Raw genomic sequence first — 21,930 nt, 5'->3', positions numbered from 1 at the left:
TAAGGATGAAGTTCATTCCATTGTTATCAAATTCACACAACTTCCTCTCTTTGCAGATTTGGGTCATCAAACTGCACAGAGAATAGTTCATGCATCAGACCCATTGCAGTCAATGCAGGAAATCAGTCAAAACTTTCCGAGTGTAGTTTCTTCGCTATCTCGCATGAAGGTGAAAGGCTTCTGCTAGAAATCTCTGTAAGTCTTATTAGATGATATTGGTGTCGGATTTTGCAGCTCAGATGCTTTGGTTTTTGTGCAGCTTGATGACCCTATTAAGGATGAAATACTTGCAAACCAGCGGATGGTTCCTCCTGGCAAGTCTTTAATGGCTTTGAATGGCGCATTAATCAATATCGAGGATATTGATCTTTACCTGTAATACTCCAAAATTATCTGCTTGTGATATATCCATATCTTAATTTGGAGATAGTCAAAGCATGGCTTTCTATATTTTTAGGGTTATCAAGCCTAATTGCAAATTACGATAGCATCCTTGGTGCTTCTATGGACACTACTTTTTTCAGCAAGGCAAAATTTCTATATTGTTATTTATAGTTCTGAAACAGCATGCAAGCAAAAAGGTCTCGTTTTTTTACTTTTGCAGCCAATCTCTTTCTAACGAGATGCTGGTTTTGCCTTGTGTAAATTCTTTGTCAAGGATTCTGTAGTCCTCCAAAAAGTCCTTTATCTATTTGTTATATGTGCCATTTTGTCAGGAATTTGTACTGTTAATATATGCATTATCCACTTGACTTTCATGATTGTAGGCTAGTGGATCTGGTTCATGAAGAGTTATCAATGGCTGATCAGTTTTCAAAACTGAAGGTGATCTATTCTTTTTGAAAGTTTTCTCTATGAAACCCTCATGATAGCCAGTTTCTTGATGAGATTTTTATAAAGTGATCTTGTACCTGTTTGTTGGGATTAGCGGCTTGTTTTTCTTGTCATATCCTTGTTGTATCTTATTCTCTGAGTTTGAGGTGTTGTATAAATGTATCAGTTTTGGATCATATATTCGTACCTATATATATTGTTGTCTGTGCTTTATGGATATTCATCTATAATTGAGCTTGTAAGTCCAATGCTGACCAATTCTTTATCTATTTCAGCTTCCTCAAAATGCCATTCGGAAGCTGTTGTCAGCACCACCACCAACCGAATCTAGTGCATTTCGTGTCGACTTCCGTTCTTCTTATGTTCATTATCTTAATAACTTGGAGGAAGATGCCATGTACAAACGGTGGCGAAGCAACATTAATGAGGTTTTATATAGTTCTATGTTTATTATTTATATCTTATCCTCTTTGGTTAAATTGAACTGCTGCAATAGTAAGCATATAGTTGTATTCAATGTACTCTGCATGCACTGTTCATTTCTCTTGTCATCCTTTCATATGACTCTTTTGTTTTCTCCTGTTTAGATATTAATGCCAGTCTTTCCCGGTCAACTTCGTTACATACGGAAAAATTTATTTCATGCTGTTTATGTACTGGATCCTGCTACAATTTGTGGTGCTGAGGTGTGGCTCTTGCTCTCTTCAATATTCTTCTTAGTTTCTGCTTTCAAGTTTCATGCATTATTAATTTGTGTTGGCCCTGAGAATGCTGATATGTTTTTGTTGGCTTTCTTCTTCCTCAACTTTGTAGACCATCGACATGATTCTGTCTCTCTATCAAAATAGTGTTCCAATGAGATTTGGGGTGATACTCTATTCTTCAAGGCTTGTTGATGTTATCAAAGAAAATGGTGGCAATCTTCCCTCATCTTCAGTGGGCGGTCACACTAAAAGTGGTGAAGATATTTCCAGTTTGGTATCTCTCTTTCTTACCAATACTTTTTGAGTTTGTTGTGTTGGACTGTAGTTAGAATGTGTAATTCATATAAGCTAATGATTGACAACTTGGCATATGTCGGATGCCAAAGGTGTCATCTCTGATGCACAGCAGATATTCTGTGTTTTCTGCTCTATATTATCTAGCGGAATGCAATACCTATAACTGGAGGTAGTTGGACATGAACTAGAAGTTGAAATTTATTGGATGTGAAGAATATTCAGCTTTATCACATTGGAGATGTAATGTGTTTAGGTTTTATCTTTCTTAACCTAGAATATCATGCAATACCTGAAATCTAAAGGAACACCAGTTGGTACACTATTTGAACTTTTCAACATATAATTGAGTCTAAAAACTTTTCTTGCAGTAAAACGAATATTAAAAAAGTGACCTTTATAATACTTTCCACCAAATGGAGCTACTTTTTTCAGAACTTTGGAGGCTAGGTTGAGATTTTAAATGTTGGAGGGCCCTCACCCAGTATAAGTGAAAGAAAGGTGGAATTGCTTTATTCTAATAGGGCTATGATTGGTATTATATTTTATAACCATGACTAGTTTCCTACCTGGGATGAGGGTAACCTAATAATTCTTTTGTCAAAAATATAAAGTATAAACTGTTTATATATGTTTGACTATTCTGAAGCTTTCATATTTTTTAATAAAGTTTAAACAGCGACTTAGAGCGTCATCAGGAAATTATTTAACATTTGACATCTTGTTGGTTTGACTTCCTATAATAGAAGCAATGCAATTATTCTAACTCTGTTTTGCTGACTAAGCTAAGTATACCCTTCCATGTGAGGTCCACCTTAGGGTTTTGGTCCTTCTGGATTTCTATGATTATAAAGTGTTTGATGTTTTGACTTGCAACTGGAATGTTGTTGGGAAAAGGGCTTTCGATTCACGTCTGTATCTATATATGAAACTAGGTTTCAAAATTGAAATATGTTATTTTCTTGGTGTCCTATTTTTTTTTTTTTTCATATGCTCTGGGAATTGTGACTTCATGTTTTCCAGTGAGCAGTCTTTGTTTTTCTTTGTTCTGCAGATACTACGGTTATTCCTCTACATCAAGGAAGAATACACTACTCAGTTGGCTTTCCAGTTTCTAAGCAATGTACGTCTTCATAGAGAGTTGAACAATTATGAATTCTTATTATTTTTAACATGGGGTAACTGCTAAGTTCCATCAAATAAGAAGGATGCTCCTTTCTTTCATTACTTTTTGGTCCATTTATGTCTTTTCCCTAATGTCTTGTTATTGATCATTAGAACTAAATGGTTTGACTTCTGTTTGCATTTTAATTAAGGAACTTCTAATTTCTTTTTTCCTTCACATGCAAAAGAAGCATTTCTCTCATAATGGATAATTGACAATTGACAAAATTGAATTCTCTTGCTTGCATGTCAAATGTCATATTACATATTTGTAAATAATTTTTCTTCTGCGGCTAATGACATTTCTGTTGTCCAATTTTCTTATATTAGCATCACATGTTTTATTCATCTGAGCAACCAAGCGCTATCAACTGTGTTCTGATGATACTATCGCATCAGTACGATATGCACTTTTTTTCTTTCTGTGGGTGGTAGAGTTTCGAATCACATAATTAACAGAAATTTGACACCATGTATGTGAGCTTCATTAAAAATATTATGGATGCAAAAGTATCGGCTTCATAACGAATTTTATTGTGCAAGTAACAGAAGTTTGATTCCGTGTACATGAGCTTTACTAAACACTTCATGGATGCAATTAATATTGGCTTCATAATGAAATTACTAACATTCTGCAGCATGTTGTTACAATGCAGCAAGATATACATTAGATAGTTTCTTTCTATCACTGTATTCAAAGCAGCAAGGCCTCTTTGCCTCTTTCAAGAAATAATTTGTTTTCTTGGGCATGCTTATCAGGCCTTTGTTCTCCTTCCAGGATATCATACATTCTTCGAAGTCACATTTTAGTTATAGGGGAAATTCTAAATTTCGGGAAGTAATATTGAAAAGATACATTTCTCACAAAAATATACATGTAATATCATATAGGTGTACGGGGCTAATTATAAGATACAGATTGCAAGGATTCAGATGTTCCTTTGTTTTTGTGGTTCATCTGGTAGGGGCATCTGTAGGACCATAGTAAGTTGAGAATTTAGCAAACAAAAAAGTAGAAATACGAGCTTGTTTGGTGTTCCACAGTGGAAAATATTTTTCCTGGATTCTAGTTCTTTAATTTACTAATTACTTCCTTTAGGTCCTAATTCCTAAATGATTATGGAAAGGTAATCTTCCTAAAAAGGGCAAATATAGGAGGAAGGAATCTTCCCAACTGCATATAACACTACATTTGATTAGTCTAATTTGAGTAGGTATCAATGGAAGCACTTGATCGTTTTCTTTTAATCTTACGTTTCACTGCAGAGAAGAGAGAATGCCTAATATATTTAACAAACATTCTCATTGTTTAAGAAATGAATCTCTTATCTACACATAAAGGAATTGAAATTAGGTCTTCTTTCATATGTAAGACACCTTTCATGTTAGATTATAGTATTATATGTTGATGCTTTTTTTTTGGAAATTCTATTTGGACAGAGTAGTCACAATCATATTGGATAGCAATTATTTACATTCTCCAGACCAGATATTATGTCTTTTTTTAGTTATCTACTTACTGTTAGCGACTTAAAGTATTATGCTAGTTTGTACAGTTCTAATCGTCTTATCTTTTACATTTTTTATTTTCAATTGTGTCATGGTGCTTCATTTCTGCATTTGCTTTTTCCTTTTGTGGAATGGTGCCACTTAATACTAGATTACTGGGTGTATCATCTAAGATTCTGAAATATTCAGGTGTAGTATGGGAAAAAGGAAAAGAATCTAAAAGTGATATTTCGTTTTAGAACTTATACTGGGAACTGTCATTTTCGTTTCAAAGTTAGATTTTTATCTCCATGTTAAGCTTCATATGTAGAGAAGGATGATTGCCTAGGAGATATTCAGGTTCATCAATTGTCAATTTTGGAATGTTTGATTATCAGCCGCTTATATATATTTTTTCTTTACTGTCCTTTAGTATAAAGATTTATCAGATTTTATATATTGCATGCCTAATTTTTTGTCCTATGGCATGAACTCTTGAGAAGAAAATATTAAAAATTAAGTATGTATATGAACCATTAGTTTTAGTGCAATGCATCTTTCTAATTGTATGTTCAAATGTGTTGCAGATTTTATTGTTGAGATTGTCACAAAATTTTAGTGAAACTTACCCTTTGAATTCTTATTTGTGAAAGATAAACAAATTGTGGAGTGCTACTGATGATTTTAATGACGAGACCCTTGAAGCACATCATGTTGAAGGAGCATTTGTGGATTCTTTATTGTAAGTAGGCAGGCATGACACTTTATCTCAATTGGAGCTGCTTACTTTTAATCCAGATTAGGCATTTTGATAGTGTATTGTTGAATATGATATTTTGCAGATCAAAGGCTAAATCTCCTCCTCAAGATGTGTTACTAAAGCTAGAAAAGGAATCAAAATATAAGGAGGCGGCTGAAGGGAGCTCACTTTTTGTTTTTAAGCTTGGGTTGTCTAAGCTTCAGTGTTGTCTTTTGATGAATGGCCTTGTGCATGAATCAAGTGAGGTAAAATTTTATATGGTTGAATTTCACATTTTGTATTCTCATGTAAAATTATGCAGCCATCAATATTTCCATTGTATTGTTATTTATATCTTAGCTAAAAAGATCAGACGTTGCATGGTGATATGCAATTGGAAATATGGAATCTGTTTGAATTTGAAGTTTCATTTGTCTGGTGATAATTGAAGTTTCAATTGGCCGGTGATAATTTGAGTTTTCAATTGTCTGGTAATAATTTTAAGTTTCAATTGTCATTGTTCTGGTTTCTGGTGCCAAATTTTAATTGATATAGGGGTAGTAGCCAATTGCCAGCATAAAATGAATAAGGTGTGAGTGAACATTTAATTGGTGACCCTTGCTGATGGAGCAGACCTCTGCCTATATTAACTTTGAAAATTAAGTTGCAAAAGAATTCTGAAAACGAAAACCAAGACATTGGTATTCTAAACATGATATGTATCATGGTTTTATGACTTTATTTTGATGGTTTATGTTTTAATGCTAAGGTTTGATGCTTAGTATTATAGTGCCACTGGCTATACTAAATCAGCTAATGCATATTATTTACATGCTCTTGTTTAGGATTCGACTATGAACGCTATGAATGGGGAGCTCCCCAGAATTCAAGAACAAGTTTACTATGGGCATATCAACTCTCGTACAGATGTACTGGAAAAATTTCTTTCAGAGGGTGGTTATAAACGCTATAATCCTTCTGTGAGTAAACTATACATATCAAGAATCTGATCTTCAATATACTTCATCAGATAATCTAACAAATGTCATGTGCAGATTGTTGAAGAAGGTAAAGGCAAGAAAAAGTTTGCTTCACTCTTTGCATCATATACTGATAAAGAATCCATACTTCGTGATATTAGCTACCTACACCCTCGTGGAAGTAAGTTCTTTTTCATACTGGATTGCAACTCTGTTGTACTTTCAGTTCCAATGCAAATTATGTAACTCATGCCTTTGCAATCTATTGCAGCTGTGGATAAATTGAAGCCAGTGACGCATTTTCTTGCTGTTAATACTGCTTCAAGGGCTGGAATGAAATTGCTACGAGAAGGATTACGCTACCTAGTATAATCTCTTCCTGAATTAATATTTCCTTTTGCCTACATTTGTTGTTACATGACTATAATTATTTCTTTCCTTGGCTTGATTTAGATGGAAGGTTCTGAAAGAGCTCGTATTGGTTTGCTACTCTACACCAGCAGTAATTCTTCTTCACCTGCTTTGCTTTTAGAGGAGATTTTTGAAAAGACTGCTTCATCATTTAGGTGTGTTGCATCTACGTAATTCTTTATGAATGCGAATAATTTGTTATAACTATGTTTTATACTCCATTACATATAGAGATTAACATTGGTTCAACTTTTTTGTGGCCTGCTCAATTGATCATTTGGTTCAAGTAACAAGGAGAAATTCTTGGACTTTCTGTATGAACTGTGCACATTCTATGAAAGCCTATACATGTCTACATCATCGTTGGATTCTGACAAGTTAACCATAATTATGGACAAAGTTTATGAACTTTCTGGGGAATATGGCCTGCCAACTGATGATTATAGAGCAATATTTACTTGCTTTTCTGTTGATAAGATTCAGAAAAGAATGGATAAGGTACTTACATGATTCTAACTCCTTTCAAGCTCTTCATTTGGTGTTTCCCTTCATTTTTTTTGTTTGTCATTTTCTTTTTTTTCTTGGATCTTTATTTATTTTTTTATTTTATTATCTCAATTTGCATCATGAGTAGTTTCCTTCTAATGACTCTTTCTTTTATAATTATATGGTCTTGGATACTTCTTGTCAAGCAGTTTCTTGAAGTAACAAATGCTCAATGCTAGAATAGATTTACTGTGCTTTTGTTCATCTTATAAATTCTAACTATTTAGATCCTTGACATAAGTCCAAAGTTCAAATATCTGTGTTATATAGAATTATTTGGCTTTTCTTGTCTTCTTTGACCCTAAATGATCCGAGAGTTCAGAAATGGTGAGACACTGAATATCTTCTGTTTTGATATTCTAAAGTCTGCATTCTACTACAGTATTTCTATGCTAGAATCTAGTCTTAAATTAGTTAAAATGAATAAGACTTAGAAAGGTTTCAACTTTCAAGTTATCTTTACCTTTTCAGGTAATAAATGTTAATATTTTTTAGTTTTTTTTCCAGGAAATGTTGATTTGTTTATGTCATATTGTGTTCTAGACTTCAGAATAATCAGATGACACAGCTAAATAACACTATTACTCTCGTATATGTCACAGATAGTGTTCGCCATTACTTTGTTCATTGTAGTCTGCTGCATTCTTGTGTGAATGCTGCATGACCATTATATGGAAATGAGTTTTCTTTGAAATGGTTAATTGTGATTATGATCGTGAAGTGGTCCATTACTTCTTGCAAAAAATTATGTAACACTTCTCTAAATTTGTAAAAATATATTTTATTTGTTTATGTCATTATGCAGGTCTTAAACTTTCTGTTTGGGCAAATTGGTCTTGAATTTGGCAATAATGCTGTGATTACCAATGGCCGGGTGAGTTATGTGATTCAGGAATCCAGCTTAGACCTTTACTGCAACCATGCTTTCTGTCAATTTGAAAGCTCTTGAGCACCTTCCATGTAGTTATAAAAGTTTATTATTGGTTTTCTTGAGAAATATGCATATAGATTTAAATCTTTTTAGACTCTCCACAGATTTTTATCTTGAAAGACGGGGATTCATTTCTAAGTGACGATCTTGGCCTTCTAGAAACCGTCGAGTATGATCGAAGAACAAAATATGTTTTAGAAATTATTGAAGAAGTGGAGTGGGTAGGCATTGATCCTGATGGCTTAACAAGGCAAGCATCTCAGTTCTTTCTGTCTACTTAGACAAGCTTGCTCTTATGACCTTTGTGCAATAATAACTCTTTCTTTTCTCATGTTCCTTGTTATGTACACTTTTCTTCTTTAAGAATTAATTTGTATGTACTTATCTTTGATTAGGAAGTGCTTTAAGCAAGTGATTTCATAATGCGTGAATAAATAGCTGAAAAGGCGATCATATATTTTTCAGCTAATGAGTAACCTTTAATTGACCAAGTCATGCAAACTATTGGAGTATGTTGAGTAATTCTTCTTTCTCTGTCAGTATGTTGTCCTAGTACTTCTTTCTGATCTGCCTACCTTTTGGAATCTAGAATACAAGTTACTCTGTTACTGTTTCTAAAATCCAATATTGTCATTCTCCGCCCTATCACCAACCCCCATGGGAATAACATATTCATCTTTTTAAGGTTGTTTATTATGCTTACCTTCAAAATTTTCCGATTAAAAAGGGAACTTTTCAAGTGGACCACAAGAACATTGCTATCGAGCATAGTTTAACTTGCCATTATCTTTAATTATGTTCTTATACTTCTTAGATTCTTACTACTGCCTATCTAGATGACTTTGCTAATACCGTCCTGTTCCTTCCATCTAATCTTGCTCCTTTTGGATTCATCTCTATATTTTCAAGCAATGTATCCTTGGAAGCTTTTCATATCTTAGGGAACATCTGCCAACATCTTATTTGACCTTGCAGCTCAATTTTTCCTGCTTTATTTTTTTTTAACTACATTAGTTCTCTATATTAAAATAACTACATTAGTTATTTTAATAGTACATTCTTTTAGTATTGTATGGCATGTATGCAATAATGTTTTGAAGTTCGTTTCGGTTTCGAGCCCTAGGAAGAAAATGAAAAAAATCAGCCGAATGCCCCAAAAGGATTGGTTTCAGCCGATAGTGTCAAAGTCCACAATCTTGCAATCAAGGATAGTTTTGCTGACTTAGTACCTGCACTTGCATGGGGGTGTCGATGGTACCCCCAAATTCTTTTTATAACCGCTGTCTGTTGGTTGGATCGCCTCTTAGTGGGGACCCCTAGCAGTGGTACACCTTGATTTAAGGCAGCGGATGCGAGGAATCATCTCCAATGGTGGTGGTGAACAATGTGAGGGAGATATTGCTGGTGGGGGATCAATCGAGGAAGAAGAACAGTCACGCTTTTGAGGATCTTCTTTCATAAGACAATCTGCTGAAAGAGGATTTGCTTAATAAAGGATTCATTGAATTGGATCTTTCATGATCCTATTGAAGTATCATCTTCTTCCGTGCAGAAGGGCACGCATGTGACTAGGGCATCGTCCGAAGTGGGAATATCACCGCCAACACACGATTAGGCTTCCTGTCTTTCATTCCCTCTCTCTCAATCTCTCCATGTCTGCCCCTTTTTGTTCTTCCTTCGCCATTGGCATGGGGTTATGCCATGCCAATCACCAATTGTCACGCCCTTTGCCGGAGGCAAAGAAATCCTTGCTTGCAAATTTTAGTCTTGATCAATGAGTTATTGGCTTAGTTTTCACAACTACTATCCTGCATTGGGTGAATCTTTGACCATTGTAGAGAAAGTCAGCCATAGATACACACACACGCAGAATTGTTCACAAATCTTGTTTTGGGGTTTATACATACCCTAATGATAGAAATTAACTATAGAGATGATGATATGCGATTTTGAAATACTTCGTGAAACTCTACGAAAGTAATTATCATAATATCTAGGTGATCTATCTATTTCCAACTATACACTAACATTAGAACATTGTGTTTTTGTCATGAGCCAAAATCAGAATCATGACCGACCGTGGACTTCAATATACTTGAAATACATGAAGCTTAAAAATAAATATGTAAGCCCACAATGACAAGAATCAATATGAAAATATGACTGAAATAAATTTAGTCAAATGAAAATAACCAATGTCACTGCTAATGTGTCTCTAACCGAACTGAATTAACAGATAGTTTAAAACATAAAGACCAATAGAACTGAAAGATAAAAGACGTAGATTCTAAGTGGAGGTGAAGTCCTGGTGCATCTCGCTCAGTTGCCATGTTGACTAATATTTGAAATGTTAGAAAGAGAATCCCATGAGCTAACAACTATAGCTCAGCGAGTGGGATTCATTCAAAAGCTAAATAAATTTATAATTTATAATTTTAAATAAATCTAATTCTAGCGATATAAAAATGACAATTTTACTAAGCATGTTTATAACAACAGTAATAATAATAGCACATATAATAATGACATAAATCATAACTCATGTCATGCTTCGAGTCAATACGTTGAAATTCTCTCAATATTAATAATGACATATATCTCAATTAGGTCAACACCCTGTGGATTCATATTAACTAGAAGTTAAATCGAGATGACGTTCAAATCTTTTTCTCATAGCTGATTTGGTTAGGATCACCAGGAGGTGTCGTTGTGTGATAAACACACCCTGTCTCTTCTCTTAAGAGTCACTAGGAGGTGTTACTATGTGATAAACTCACCATGTCTCTTTTACTAACCGTTACTAGATATTAGAGTCACTACTGGAAGTCTTTCAATCAAATATGAGACTGTTCCCTAATTCTGCTTGAGTCACCTAAGAAAGTCACCGCGATGATCTAAAATAAAACTTTCTCCTAGGCTTTTAGGTAGAGACTTAAGTCACCATGGGAAATCGCAAGCGATTTATACCATGTATCAATTATATTTTTCCGTTTATGTTAATGATTATTAAAATTGCTAATTTGCACAAAGTATAACAATACACTGAGTCGTATATTTTTGTACACAGAAATTTAATAATTAAATTGCACACAGAAATATGATGTTTTATTTGCATACAGAGAAATACATGATCTGATAAAACATACAAAGTATAAGACGAATAAATATGTGAATGAACCCATTCACCAGAATCTAAGTGAAATGACTGAAATCTCTAGTCCACGTGTTAAAAATCATCATCTTTAATAAAAAAATAAATAACAAAATAAAAATAAATTTAATTTAACCCATATCATAATTATAAAATTTAAAACTAAGAAAAGGGCTAAATTGGCTAATTTAACCCGAAAAGAATTGGGCTAGGCTGCAGTTGGCCCACAGCCACCTCATAAATCCACTTAAATGGATTGGGCTAATGGCCCAATCCCTTAATACTATTTGTGTCAGGTCTTCTGGATTCGAAATCCAAATCCACCCAAATTTAAGTTGGTTGGCTCGCGCTAAGCTCGAGCTTAACTTCATCTTCTTCATCGAGGAGATAGAGAGAGAGAGCCATCGACAATCATCAGCTACCGGCACGACCAACCTCACAAGGTGGAGGAAAGTTGTGTGTGTGTGAAGGATGAGAACTTGCGCATCCAAAAGATTTTTTTTTTACTTCCAATTCGTACAGTCTTTCGCTAAGATTTTATATTGAAAAATCAGATATTCCTTTTGTAGTATGTTAAGATTTTACATAATAGGCATATGTAGATGTTCTCAACAGAGCTGTCTTATACACCAGCATGTTAGTATGCTATTGAAGTAAAATATTAGTTCATGCCTTCTATATAGAGTAATTTTCTTGCTATGTATTGTATTACTATTTACTAGCATGCTTTGTTCTTTTGGTATCAATTGTTTTAAGATATTGAGTTAGTATGTCTTGTTCCTTGCTGATGGTATTATTATTATAGGATGTTTTATCCTTTCAGAGTTACTTTTGCCATGTTGTTTGCATGGCTTGAACTCTTATTCCAACAATGGCGATGAGTTGAATTGCCTTTTTAAGTTGGGAATCGATTTTATTAATTTACTCCCTTTTTCACACTTTATGCCCAGGCTTCCATATAGATCCGGCCTTTTTTTCCTTTTTTTCTACTTCTTGACGAACAAATCCATGTGAACAATCGGTCTAATTATTTATTTACTTATTTGAGATATATTGAACTTAATTGGTGCCCTTTTACCCCAGTACATGTTCTGTTGTAAGTAACATATGTTTGTATGTTTATCATTTATATGCTTATAAATCTGGAAAGCCTCTCTTTTTCTATAATGTGAGATCTGCATTGTATGATTAATTATCTCATAAATTCTATACATACCGTCAGCCCCTTTCCTTTGAGATACTCTTATCTTTCATGTTGCATGACTAGAATATACCATCAGTACTATTTTGAAAATTGCAGTTTACATTTAAAAAAAATGGAAGAGTTTAATTCAAATTGCATGACTAGAATGTTCTCTATTTTGGAGTTATTTGGTAAGATTTCTGTTTACCTACCCTTGTAGCTTTGTGATATCATTATTATGCTCCATATTTCCAGAGATCTATTACTTAAATTCACTTGTATGGCAGCACAGTTGACTTTGATGTACTGTTTGCAGCACATTTTTTAGTGATCTCGTCATGTTGATTTCATCTTCAATGTCGACGCGTGAACGCAGTTCTGATAGAGCCAATTTTGAAATTTTGAATGCAAAACACAGGTAAATATTTACTTATTTGAGTAGAGAATCAGTGCATCCTTGTTCTAGATTGATGCTCTTTGAACTTGTCAGATGCTACTCTGCGCTAACGGATGAAATTTGCAGTTCTACCTTCATGTTTTGTTTCCTGATATCTTCCATTGAATATTGGTCTAGGTTTGGGATATATCTTGGTATTTATGCGGCTTCTGTTATGTATAGTTTATTGATTAGGATAACATTAATGGGATAATTAAGCATAATTTAGTCATCGGTAGTATTGCGGGAATATGCCTAACCTGATATCTGATTCTGCAGTTCTTCTAATGTAATAGTTGAGAATTTAGGGCTATGGTTACTTTCCACTGTCTTAGTCTTTTGGGTGACAAGTGTCATGATACTCTATTTTGGGAAGAACCAAGGTTTTATATTTGATATGGTATGATAAACTCTTCCTTAATTCCTTCCAATATAGTATATTTTGTTATATTAAGTTGCACTTAAATTATTAACTGCTATGACTTGCATAACCCTCTTTAGTCTAAACTCTAGAGCAAAAAAAGATTTGATTCACCAGTCAAAAGACAGGAGCTTGGTCAACATTTAAAGAAGAAAGTACATGCTGTAACAAGGAGGCCTAAAACATCATGGCAACCTGCATTACCAATTTTCAGAACAATACCTACAGTTGCTAGTTTATTTGGCTTTAGTTTTGAATTGTAATAGCTAGAGCTATATTGTCCTCATTTTGGATACAAATCCATGATCTTTTTAGTTCTTCTCATAGTCCTTTTATTCGTTAGTGCCGTCATTCTGGATAATGTGAATTCAAGTATACATATTGATGCTGTTATTGATCCGCTGAGCCCCATGGGACAAAAGCTATCTCCACTTCTTCGTATACTCTGGAAGCGTGTTCAGCCAAGCATGAGAATTGTACTGAATCCAATTGTAAGTTATTACTGTAATCTTAATCATGCTTTTTATTATATACGATTCACATATTTATCCAATTGAAGGACACCACTTATTGGTAAACCACCAGACTACTTGTTATGGTTGACTACAACATATTATAAACTGGTAGAGTTCTATGCTATCTTAGCAGTACCATCCATCTTTAAACATTTAAAACATTTTTCTAGTCGCGCAAATTGGAAGTTCAGGAGAACTTTATAAGTTTAAAGTTCCAAATGAAGAATTTAGATGCTTATAAACTTCTGTATTTAACTGTTTCTATAATATTTTGCAGAGCTCTCTTGCGGATCTTCCACTGAAAAACTACTATAGATTTGTTCTTCCCACAGTGGTATAACAGCATATTTTTGAGAATTACAAACTCTTGTATTATGCTATCATTTTAACAAAATGTCAATTTGTAGGATGATTTCAGCAGCATTGATTATTCAATAAATGGCCCTAAAGCATTTTTTTCAAACATGCCATTGTCGAAAACCCTAACTATGAATCTTGATGTCCCTGAGCCATGGCTTGTCGAGCCAGTTGTTGCCATGTAAGTTGCTTTCTGCTAGAATAATTTTTTATTATTTAAATATGCCAAAATCAGACATCATTCCATAGAAATAACTGGATATGGTCCTTTGACTTCTTTTAGCCATGACCTGGACAATATGCTGTTGGAGAATCTTGGTGATGAGAGAACATTGCAGGCAGTGTTTGAGCTGGAAGCACTGCTGTTGACAGGTGAATAATTGTTTTCTAAGGCATATGCTGGTTCTTTCTGGTAGTTTGTATTGAAAGAAATTACTACCTTTCAGGTCATTGTTTGGAAAAGGATCATGATCCACCACGAGGACTTCAGTTTATTCTTGGTACCAAACAAAGGCCTCACCTGGTGGATACACTTGTCATGGCCAATTTGGGTTACTGGCAAATGAAAGTTTCTCCTGGGGTGTGGTACCTGCAGCTTGCTTCTGGTCGAAGCTCCGATCTGTATATTTTGAAGGAAAGTGGAAGTATAGGTTATCCTTCTTCCAAACTTATTACTATAGATGACTTGAGGGGTAAGCTTATACACTTACAAGTAGAAAAGAGAAGGGGAAAAGAGCATGAGGAATTATTGAACACTTCTGATGATACACAATTGCAGGAAGAGAAGAGAGTATGTTATTCTGTGTACTTTATGTTAAACCAAATTTTAAGATATATACATTTTGTGCCTTTTTCATGGGCATAGCCTTTCCACAGGATAACCATAACCACTGGAATACAAAAATATTTAAATGGGCATCTGGTTTTATTGGCGGTAATGGCTTGTCAAGAAATCAAGCCAGGACAACACAGGTAATGTTTTTTCCCTTTTCTTTTATCCTTAGTGAATAACTGCTTCTAATGTAATATATCATTTGTTGCCTATGTTACAATTTAGAGAGACCAAACTTGTGTCTGAAGTGCCACACTTGTTTGCCATTATCTTATAGCTACTAAATTGGACATTATCATTACAATATAGTATGCTCTGAAGAGATGCCTTGCTGGTATTTCCTACCCTGCTCCATACCCTTGGCTGTTCCCCATTACCGTTTCTTTTAGGTGCAGCGATTGCACTTCATTAATATGTAGTAGTGGAGATATTTGGACGCATTTTATCTTATCAAACTCTTGTTGCCAATGATACTTTATGAACTTGCATTTCAGGATCAAAAGGGTGGAAGACATGGAGAAATGATAAATATATTTTCTGTTGCTTCTGGACACCTGTAAGTGAATAAGCACATTTACTCTAAGGTTCTATATTCTCAAAATCAGTTGAGGATATATCTCTTTGATCTGTTTTTTTGTACCGAATGATCATTTCAAGGGGCATAGTCGTAATTACTATACCAACTTGAAGAATATCAAGCTTTGGATGCTACCACATTTGTTCTAAATTAGTAAAAGCTTCCCTTGATTTTTCCTGTAATGATGAGGTGTGTAACTAACTCACTACTAACTTCAAATTTTTGGGGCCCGAGGGTCTACAATTGTTATGATATATCATTCCCACAAATTGTGATGTAATGCTGTGGATGTCAAGAAACCATCACAATTTTTGAAACACCCTTTTTCTTTCATGATAATCATTTTATATCATCTTGCAATGAGAAAAGCTGAATAGTATCTGCTTGACATAGCAGTTTGTACATATCATGATGGTACTACAGGTCAGAGGTCAACTTGGTAACTTGTATAGTTGTACAAGTTTATGCCACTTGATAGAGTATAAGAACTAACAATGCAGTTAAGAGTACATCACTATCTGAAGTAAGGCCCTCTCATGTGGTTGTCACATAATTGGCATTGTACTGGCATGCTCTACATGTGTACACAAGCAACTCTAGAAACTGCATACAATTATTGTATTGAATATAAGTTTGATAGTTTTCTTCTATGCTTTACTCGGAAAAATGACTGATGATGATATATTTGAGCAACTGCATAATCTCAATACATTTTCTTTTTCTGTACAGTCATTTAGAATCACTTGTACTATCTTTACCTTTGCAGTCTTGGAATTAGAATTTTTTGTAACTCTTTACCCATAGTTTTTTGGTTCATGTACTACAAAAGTTGCAGCACAAAATTTCATGCAATTATCACTGTCAAGAAAGTGAATGCACAACAATGTCTGTGAATTCTTTATGTACAACAGTACAATAAATGTTTTGAATATATTTAAAAAAGAAAAGGTTTATGATTTGGACTTCATGAATTTGTTTGTTTTTAGGTATGAGCGCTTCCTCAAGATCATGATACTGAGTGTTCTCAAGAACACTCAAAGACCAGTAAAATTTTGGTTTATTAAAAATTATCTTTCTCCCCAGTTCAAGGTATATTTTTAATCTTTCCAGTGCATTCACTTTTGTAGTCAAATCATGTGCCTTTCTCATGTTGAATACTTGTATTTATAAATTTTAAACCTGATTTGCAGGATGTTGTACCGTTTATGGCACAAGAGTATGGATTTGAATATGAGCTTATTACCTACAAGTGGCCTACATGGTTGCACAAGCAGAAAGAGAAGCAGCGTATAATCTGGGCTTACAAAATATTGTTCCTTGATGTTATTTTTCCGCTTTCACTCAAGAAGGTTTTTTCATGATCTCTCATATCATTGTTCTTTGTTATTTATTTTCCTTTTTTCTGAAAATCTCAGGGGACTAACTCATCTCCTTACATAAACATTGATGATTTTTTATATGATTTTCTTTTGAAACATCGTGCAGGTAATTTTTGTTGATGCAGATCAAATTGTTAGAGCAGACATGGGAGAACTCTATGACATGGATCTAAAGGGAAGACCTCTTGCATATACACCATTTTGTGACAACAATAAGGAGATGGATGGCTATCGGTTTTGGAGACAAGTTAGTGCCCTTTTCCTAATATTGGACTTTTGGAGATTTTGGTACCAATATGTCCAATATTTTCATTCAATTTGGTTATAGAGCTGCATAATGAATTTCTAATTTTCTATATTCTCGTTGAAGGGTTTCTGGAAGGATCATTTACGAGGAAAGCCTTACCATATCAGGTAGGCACTGTTCTGTCTTATAGCAAGGGCTGTCAAAAAAGTTTGTCAGCTCGCGAGGCTTGTGAGCTTAGCTCAAACTCGGCTCGAGCTCTAAATGAGTCGAGCCGAGCCGAGCTAAACTTAGCTCGCTCGAGTTCTGCTTGAATTAGCTTGATATATATATTTTTTAATATATTGTAATATCTATTATCCGTCTAAATATCTATAGTAATATGTTATAGCACAGTTGGTAATGCACTTTAATCTCAAATCGGATGATATGGGTTCCAATCCTAGATTTTACATGTAAAATATTAATTTTTATAAATTGGTTGGATGACATTTAGTCCCACATCTGGAAATGAAGGGTTAGGAATCATCTTTATATGTATCTAACCCTCAAAATATTATAGCTAAAAAGTAAATATATAATAAATTTTTTTTAAAAACCGAGCCAGCTCGCTCGTTGTCAGTATTCTAAAATTTTGTCTATTGGACACTCTTGCAGTGCTTTGTATGTTGTTGATTTGGCCAAATTTCGGCAAACTGCCGCTGGAGATACACTTAGAGTTTTTTATGAAACTCTTAGCAAGGATCCCAACAGTCTCTCCAATCTTGATCAGGTGATGCTCTTCACTGATGATTTGCTTTTCAAATAGAAGTAAATGTCACCTGTTTTTCTTTTTCAGTCTTCAATTTGAATTACAAAGAAGAGATAAAGGATAAAGATACATTAATACATCAGTTGTGGCCAAAATGTATTCCATTTGTGAATGCTAGTTTTATTGCAAAAACTGTAGAATTATATTTCTTATATCTGATTTAAAAAGTGATGGATATTAATTTTATGACCTGTCAAACTGAGGTACAGATGTTGAACTGCCTAGGTTGGTATTATTCCATGACATTAGTCAACTGGAAACTTATGAGGGTTTTCTTCAAGGCAGCGAAAGAGAAAGGGTTGTTTTGTTTATTTACCTAATGCATCGAATGTATTGTCTTATGAATATATGAGTGAAAAATAGGAAGTCTGGAATTCATTAGGAAATTGTCAAAGTAACTTATTGATTTTGCTCAAATGTTTTCATAAACTATAATTCGACTTAGAGATGGGCAACTTGTTGACTAAGCTGGATCTGCTGAACCTGAAATGAATCCCATAACAAGACATGCTCTCTGGGAAAGCAATGTACGCACATAATCTGGCTGGGCATCAAGGATCTTAAATGTTGCACGATATTGTTCTACCAGGTAGCACATCATGTACTGACGGTGTTACCATGAGAATCTTGCAGTGCTGCTATACCAATGAAACCAAATCTAGGGAGAGAGGGAGGGCAGGAAGCTTAGGCTCCTTGGAGGGGGAAGAATGAAAAGATTAAATTGGAATTTGAGTATGAAAAAAAATCTAAACCAGATCCTAAGGCCTATTAACTGAACCCTATTAACTTATAGATTTTTTCTATATCTCCACAATGATATATTTTATGACTAAAATGGATAGTTTTATCTATATTTTATCTTTATATTTTTATCTATATTTTTTTCGTTTGAGGTTCGATTAAGCTTAGATCAAAATAATTACATTCTTTTTCTTTCATCTTTATAACGGCATATCGTATGTCCAAAATGGGCTATCAGTTAGGAAGTTATAATCTACGAAAATGAGTAGTTCAACGTTGAATAATTTAGTATTTTTTACAATAAAACACTTAACTTTTAAGCATTTTATATGTATCTTCTTTTCTTAATAAAGCGTTGAATTTTTCAGCATTTTTTTCTTTTAATAAAAACGCTGATCATATCATCGTTTTATTTGAAAGAATGTTGATATGATTAGCATTACTTTTGGCTGAGTAAAACGTTTAACAATTTAGCATTTTACTTTTGGCTTGTTAAAATGCTAACAATTTAGCGTTTTACTTTTAGCTTGTTAAAACGCTTAACAATTTTGCGTTTTACTTAGGGCTACAATGAAATAGATTTCTTTTGGTATTAAATTTGGAGTGTAATTTATTTCAGTAAATAAAGTTTAAAAGAGGTCTAGTTTGGTCAAAAACTCCTTATTTGTTACTATAGTATAAATCTCATTATAATTATTTTATCTAGCTGACTTTCCTTTAGAGTGTGTTTGGTTGATAAGAAGTGGATGAAAAAAAAATGTTTTAGGAAGTGAAAGTTTTTAGAGATATTTCTCATAAGTAGTCCTAATAGTATTTAGTAAAAATTGAAAGTGGTTAGTAGAAGTGGATAATTATGATAAATTGATAATTGATGATGAATTGATGACGTGCAATATAAAAAACTGGAAGGTGTCACTCTCTTATTTTCAAAGAGGAAGTAAAATGAGCAAAACCATTGAAGTTAGGTGGATTTAAAGAAGTGAAGAAACTCACCTCCTAATCCAAGGTATGTTTGGTTGACGGGAAGTAAGAAAGGAAAGTGACACTTTCAAGAAGTCCATAAGTTTATTATGTTTGAATGAAGAAAGTAAGGTGAGAAGTGAGTTTCTCCAATTCTCTCAAACCACCTAACTTTCCTAATTGTAGCTCATTCCACTTCCTTTACGGGGAGCATCACTTTCCATCTTTTTTGTATATTGTATGTCATCATTAATTACCATATTTACCCACTTGCACTAAATATTTTCATTTTTTATCAAGCACTAATAAGTAATAAGTTATGATTACTTATTTGAAGCAATATTTCAAAACTCAGTATCGAGATCAAGATTGGGATTGGTCGTTAGAAAAAATGATATGTATCGGCTTTATTGGTCGTATCGGTTGTATCGGTCGTATCTGCCCATCCGTATCGATCAAACTATTTTTTAATTACGTAAAATTTTAAATATTAAAATGCATGAAAATTTCTAAAACTTTAGAAAAATAATAGAAAAATAAAATAATAAAAATTATTCACATATAAAGCTTAAAATTAAAGAAAAACTAACTCAAAATCATAATGAATTCTGAACGGAATTTGGTAAATTGTTTGTAAATTATTGCTGAAGAAATAAGATAAAGAGAGAGATCTCTCTCTTCATTTGTGTTCCGTAGCAATAAAAAAATAAGAGTTAAAAGGTGGGCAAGAAATAGAAGAGAATGAGGAAAAGAAAAAAGAAAGAAAAAAGAACTTACCCTAGTTCACCAGAGTGTAAAATAACGGGAGGGACTCATCGGATGAACTTGGTGAATTGTGAGGGGTGGCAGGAGAGCGTGTGAGAGATAGAAGGTAAAAACTAAAACTTCAAAAAAAAAAAATTAGGGATACCAATTACTAATATTTCCTAGTCAAATCCATTTTAGATTCGACCTAAATATTAAAAAAAATTAGTTTCGGCTGATATGGCTGAAACTGGCCGATCCCAGACTAAAGGGATTGACTGATTTTAGGAACCATGATTAAAAGTGACTCTATTAGAAACATTCGCTACTTTCTTTCCTCTATATCAACTAATCAAACCCTTGGGTTACTGAAATAGTGAAGGAGTGGCTTCGCCTGGAATGAACTGCAAACAACCTGCTGAGATGTGAATTTGATAGACAATTCTTACACAATGAGAACAGTGATGAAGATTTATGATTGATTCATTAATGATGATATTACTTCTGTCATATGCAGGATCTTCCAAACTATGCTCAACACACAGTGCCTATATTCTCTCTTCCCCAAGAATGGTTATGGTGTGAATCTTGGTGCGGAAATGCCACAAAGTCAAAAGCAAAGACCATTGATCTCTGCAACAATCCAATGACAAAGGAACCAAAGCTACAGGTATTTCTTTCTGGAACCATTATATTTACATTATCCTATAGAGCATAATGATTGCGTTTTCTTTCTATTTATAAGGGTGCTAAAAGAATTGTATCGGAGTGGGTTGATCTTGATGCGGAAGCTAGACAAGTGACAGGAAGAATATTAGGGGAGCAGCTAGAACCCCCAGAATCAGCTCCTCCTACATTATCAGAGCCTGCTAGTTCATCGAGTGATCATAAAAATGAAGATACAGAATCCCTGTCTGAGTTGTGAGCTTCACACACTTTTGCTCAAGTTGAATAGATCTACTGAAAATTCTGTTCCTTGGGTTTTTTCAAGGTCATAGAAATGTGGCGCTTCTTCTAATTTAAATGGATTGGGAGAGCTAAAGTGCAGGTATAATTATCAGTCTCGGCAAGTTTTACTTATCTATCTATTTGTGACCAATTTCTTGGCAGAATGCCCAGTAAACATTTCATTCTTCTTTTGTGACTGTTTCTGTATAAGAATTTTCTGACTATGTATAAGAAAATTTTGGTCCATGTTTAACGTCTAAATCTGAATGCTGGGTACCTTTTTTCCCTTTTTATTTTTATTTTTCTTTTGTAACGGTGCTTTTTTATTATTGAAATATAACATAAAGCAATTAGCAAACTCTGGTTGTCCATGCTGTGTTGTGCAACTCCAAGACCAAGAAAGGAAGGTTTCATTAGGTGACTTAAACATGTGACAGGTTGCATCTGCATAGCAACAAGCAAAAGGTAGGATAGTTCCATGTATTGTCACCTGGATGTGATAGGGTACATCATGGACTTCTCACACCATTCTTGGCAGTG

At 34.0% G+C, this 21,930-nt stretch overlaps 1 protein-coding gene across 1 annotated transcript in view; it reads left to right on the top strand.

Annotated features, from left to right (window-relative positions):
- The window catches only part of LOC140783544 (UDP-glucose:glycoprotein glucosyltransferase), a 28,758-nt gene extending 7,107 nt beyond the window's left edge, over positions 1 to 21,651 (top strand). The window contains exons 7-37 of the mRNA XM_073130449.1: positions 57 to 169; positions 260 to 375; positions 768 to 825; positions 1,110 to 1,262; positions 1,422 to 1,520; positions 1,648 to 1,812; positions 2,887 to 2,955; positions 5,138 to 5,226; positions 5,327 to 5,489; positions 6,069 to 6,203; positions 6,279 to 6,384; positions 6,475 to 6,569; positions 6,657 to 6,769; positions 6,902 to 7,112; positions 7,966 to 8,034; positions 8,196 to 8,341; positions 12,742 to 12,843; positions 13,626 to 13,773; positions 14,075 to 14,131; positions 14,205 to 14,335; positions 14,438 to 14,526; positions 14,601 to 14,944; positions 15,031 to 15,126; positions 15,481 to 15,542; positions 16,550 to 16,652; positions 16,754 to 16,912; positions 17,049 to 17,189; positions 17,313 to 17,356; positions 17,844 to 17,958; positions 20,960 to 21,112; positions 21,188 to 21,651. Of these exons, the coding sequence (XP_072986550.1) occupies positions 57 to 169; positions 260 to 375; positions 768 to 825; positions 1,110 to 1,262; positions 1,422 to 1,520; positions 1,648 to 1,812; positions 2,887 to 2,955; positions 5,138 to 5,226; positions 5,327 to 5,489; positions 6,069 to 6,203; positions 6,279 to 6,384; positions 6,475 to 6,569; positions 6,657 to 6,769; positions 6,902 to 7,112; positions 7,966 to 8,034; positions 8,196 to 8,341; positions 12,742 to 12,843; positions 13,626 to 13,773; positions 14,075 to 14,131; positions 14,205 to 14,335; positions 14,438 to 14,526; positions 14,601 to 14,944; positions 15,031 to 15,126; positions 15,481 to 15,542; positions 16,550 to 16,652; positions 16,754 to 16,912; positions 17,049 to 17,189; positions 17,313 to 17,356; positions 17,844 to 17,958; positions 20,960 to 21,112; positions 21,188 to 21,367 (3,824 nt within the window). The 3' untranslated portion in view covers positions 21,368 to 21,651. The remainder of the gene's footprint in view (positions 1 to 56; positions 170 to 259; positions 376 to 767; positions 826 to 1,109; positions 1,263 to 1,421; positions 1,521 to 1,647; positions 1,813 to 2,886; positions 2,956 to 5,137; positions 5,227 to 5,326; positions 5,490 to 6,068; positions 6,204 to 6,278; positions 6,385 to 6,474; positions 6,570 to 6,656; positions 6,770 to 6,901; positions 7,113 to 7,965; positions 8,035 to 8,195; positions 8,342 to 12,741; positions 12,844 to 13,625; positions 13,774 to 14,074; positions 14,132 to 14,204; positions 14,336 to 14,437; positions 14,527 to 14,600; positions 14,945 to 15,030; positions 15,127 to 15,480; positions 15,543 to 16,549; positions 16,653 to 16,753; positions 16,913 to 17,048; positions 17,190 to 17,312; positions 17,357 to 17,843; positions 17,959 to 20,959; positions 21,113 to 21,187) is intronic.
- The last annotated feature ends 279 nt before the right edge of the window (positions 21,652 to 21,930 follow it).

The sequence above is a fragment of the Typha latifolia genome, chromosome 3 (assembly GCF_019914945.1).
Source record: "Typha latifolia isolate L0001 chromosome 3, TyphaL0001v2, whole genome shotgun sequence".
In the NCBI taxonomy this organism is placed as follows: domain Eukaryota; kingdom Viridiplantae; phylum Streptophyta; class Magnoliopsida; order Poales; family Typhaceae; genus Typha; species Typha latifolia.
This window is presented reverse-complemented; position numbering and strand designations above follow the sequence as displayed.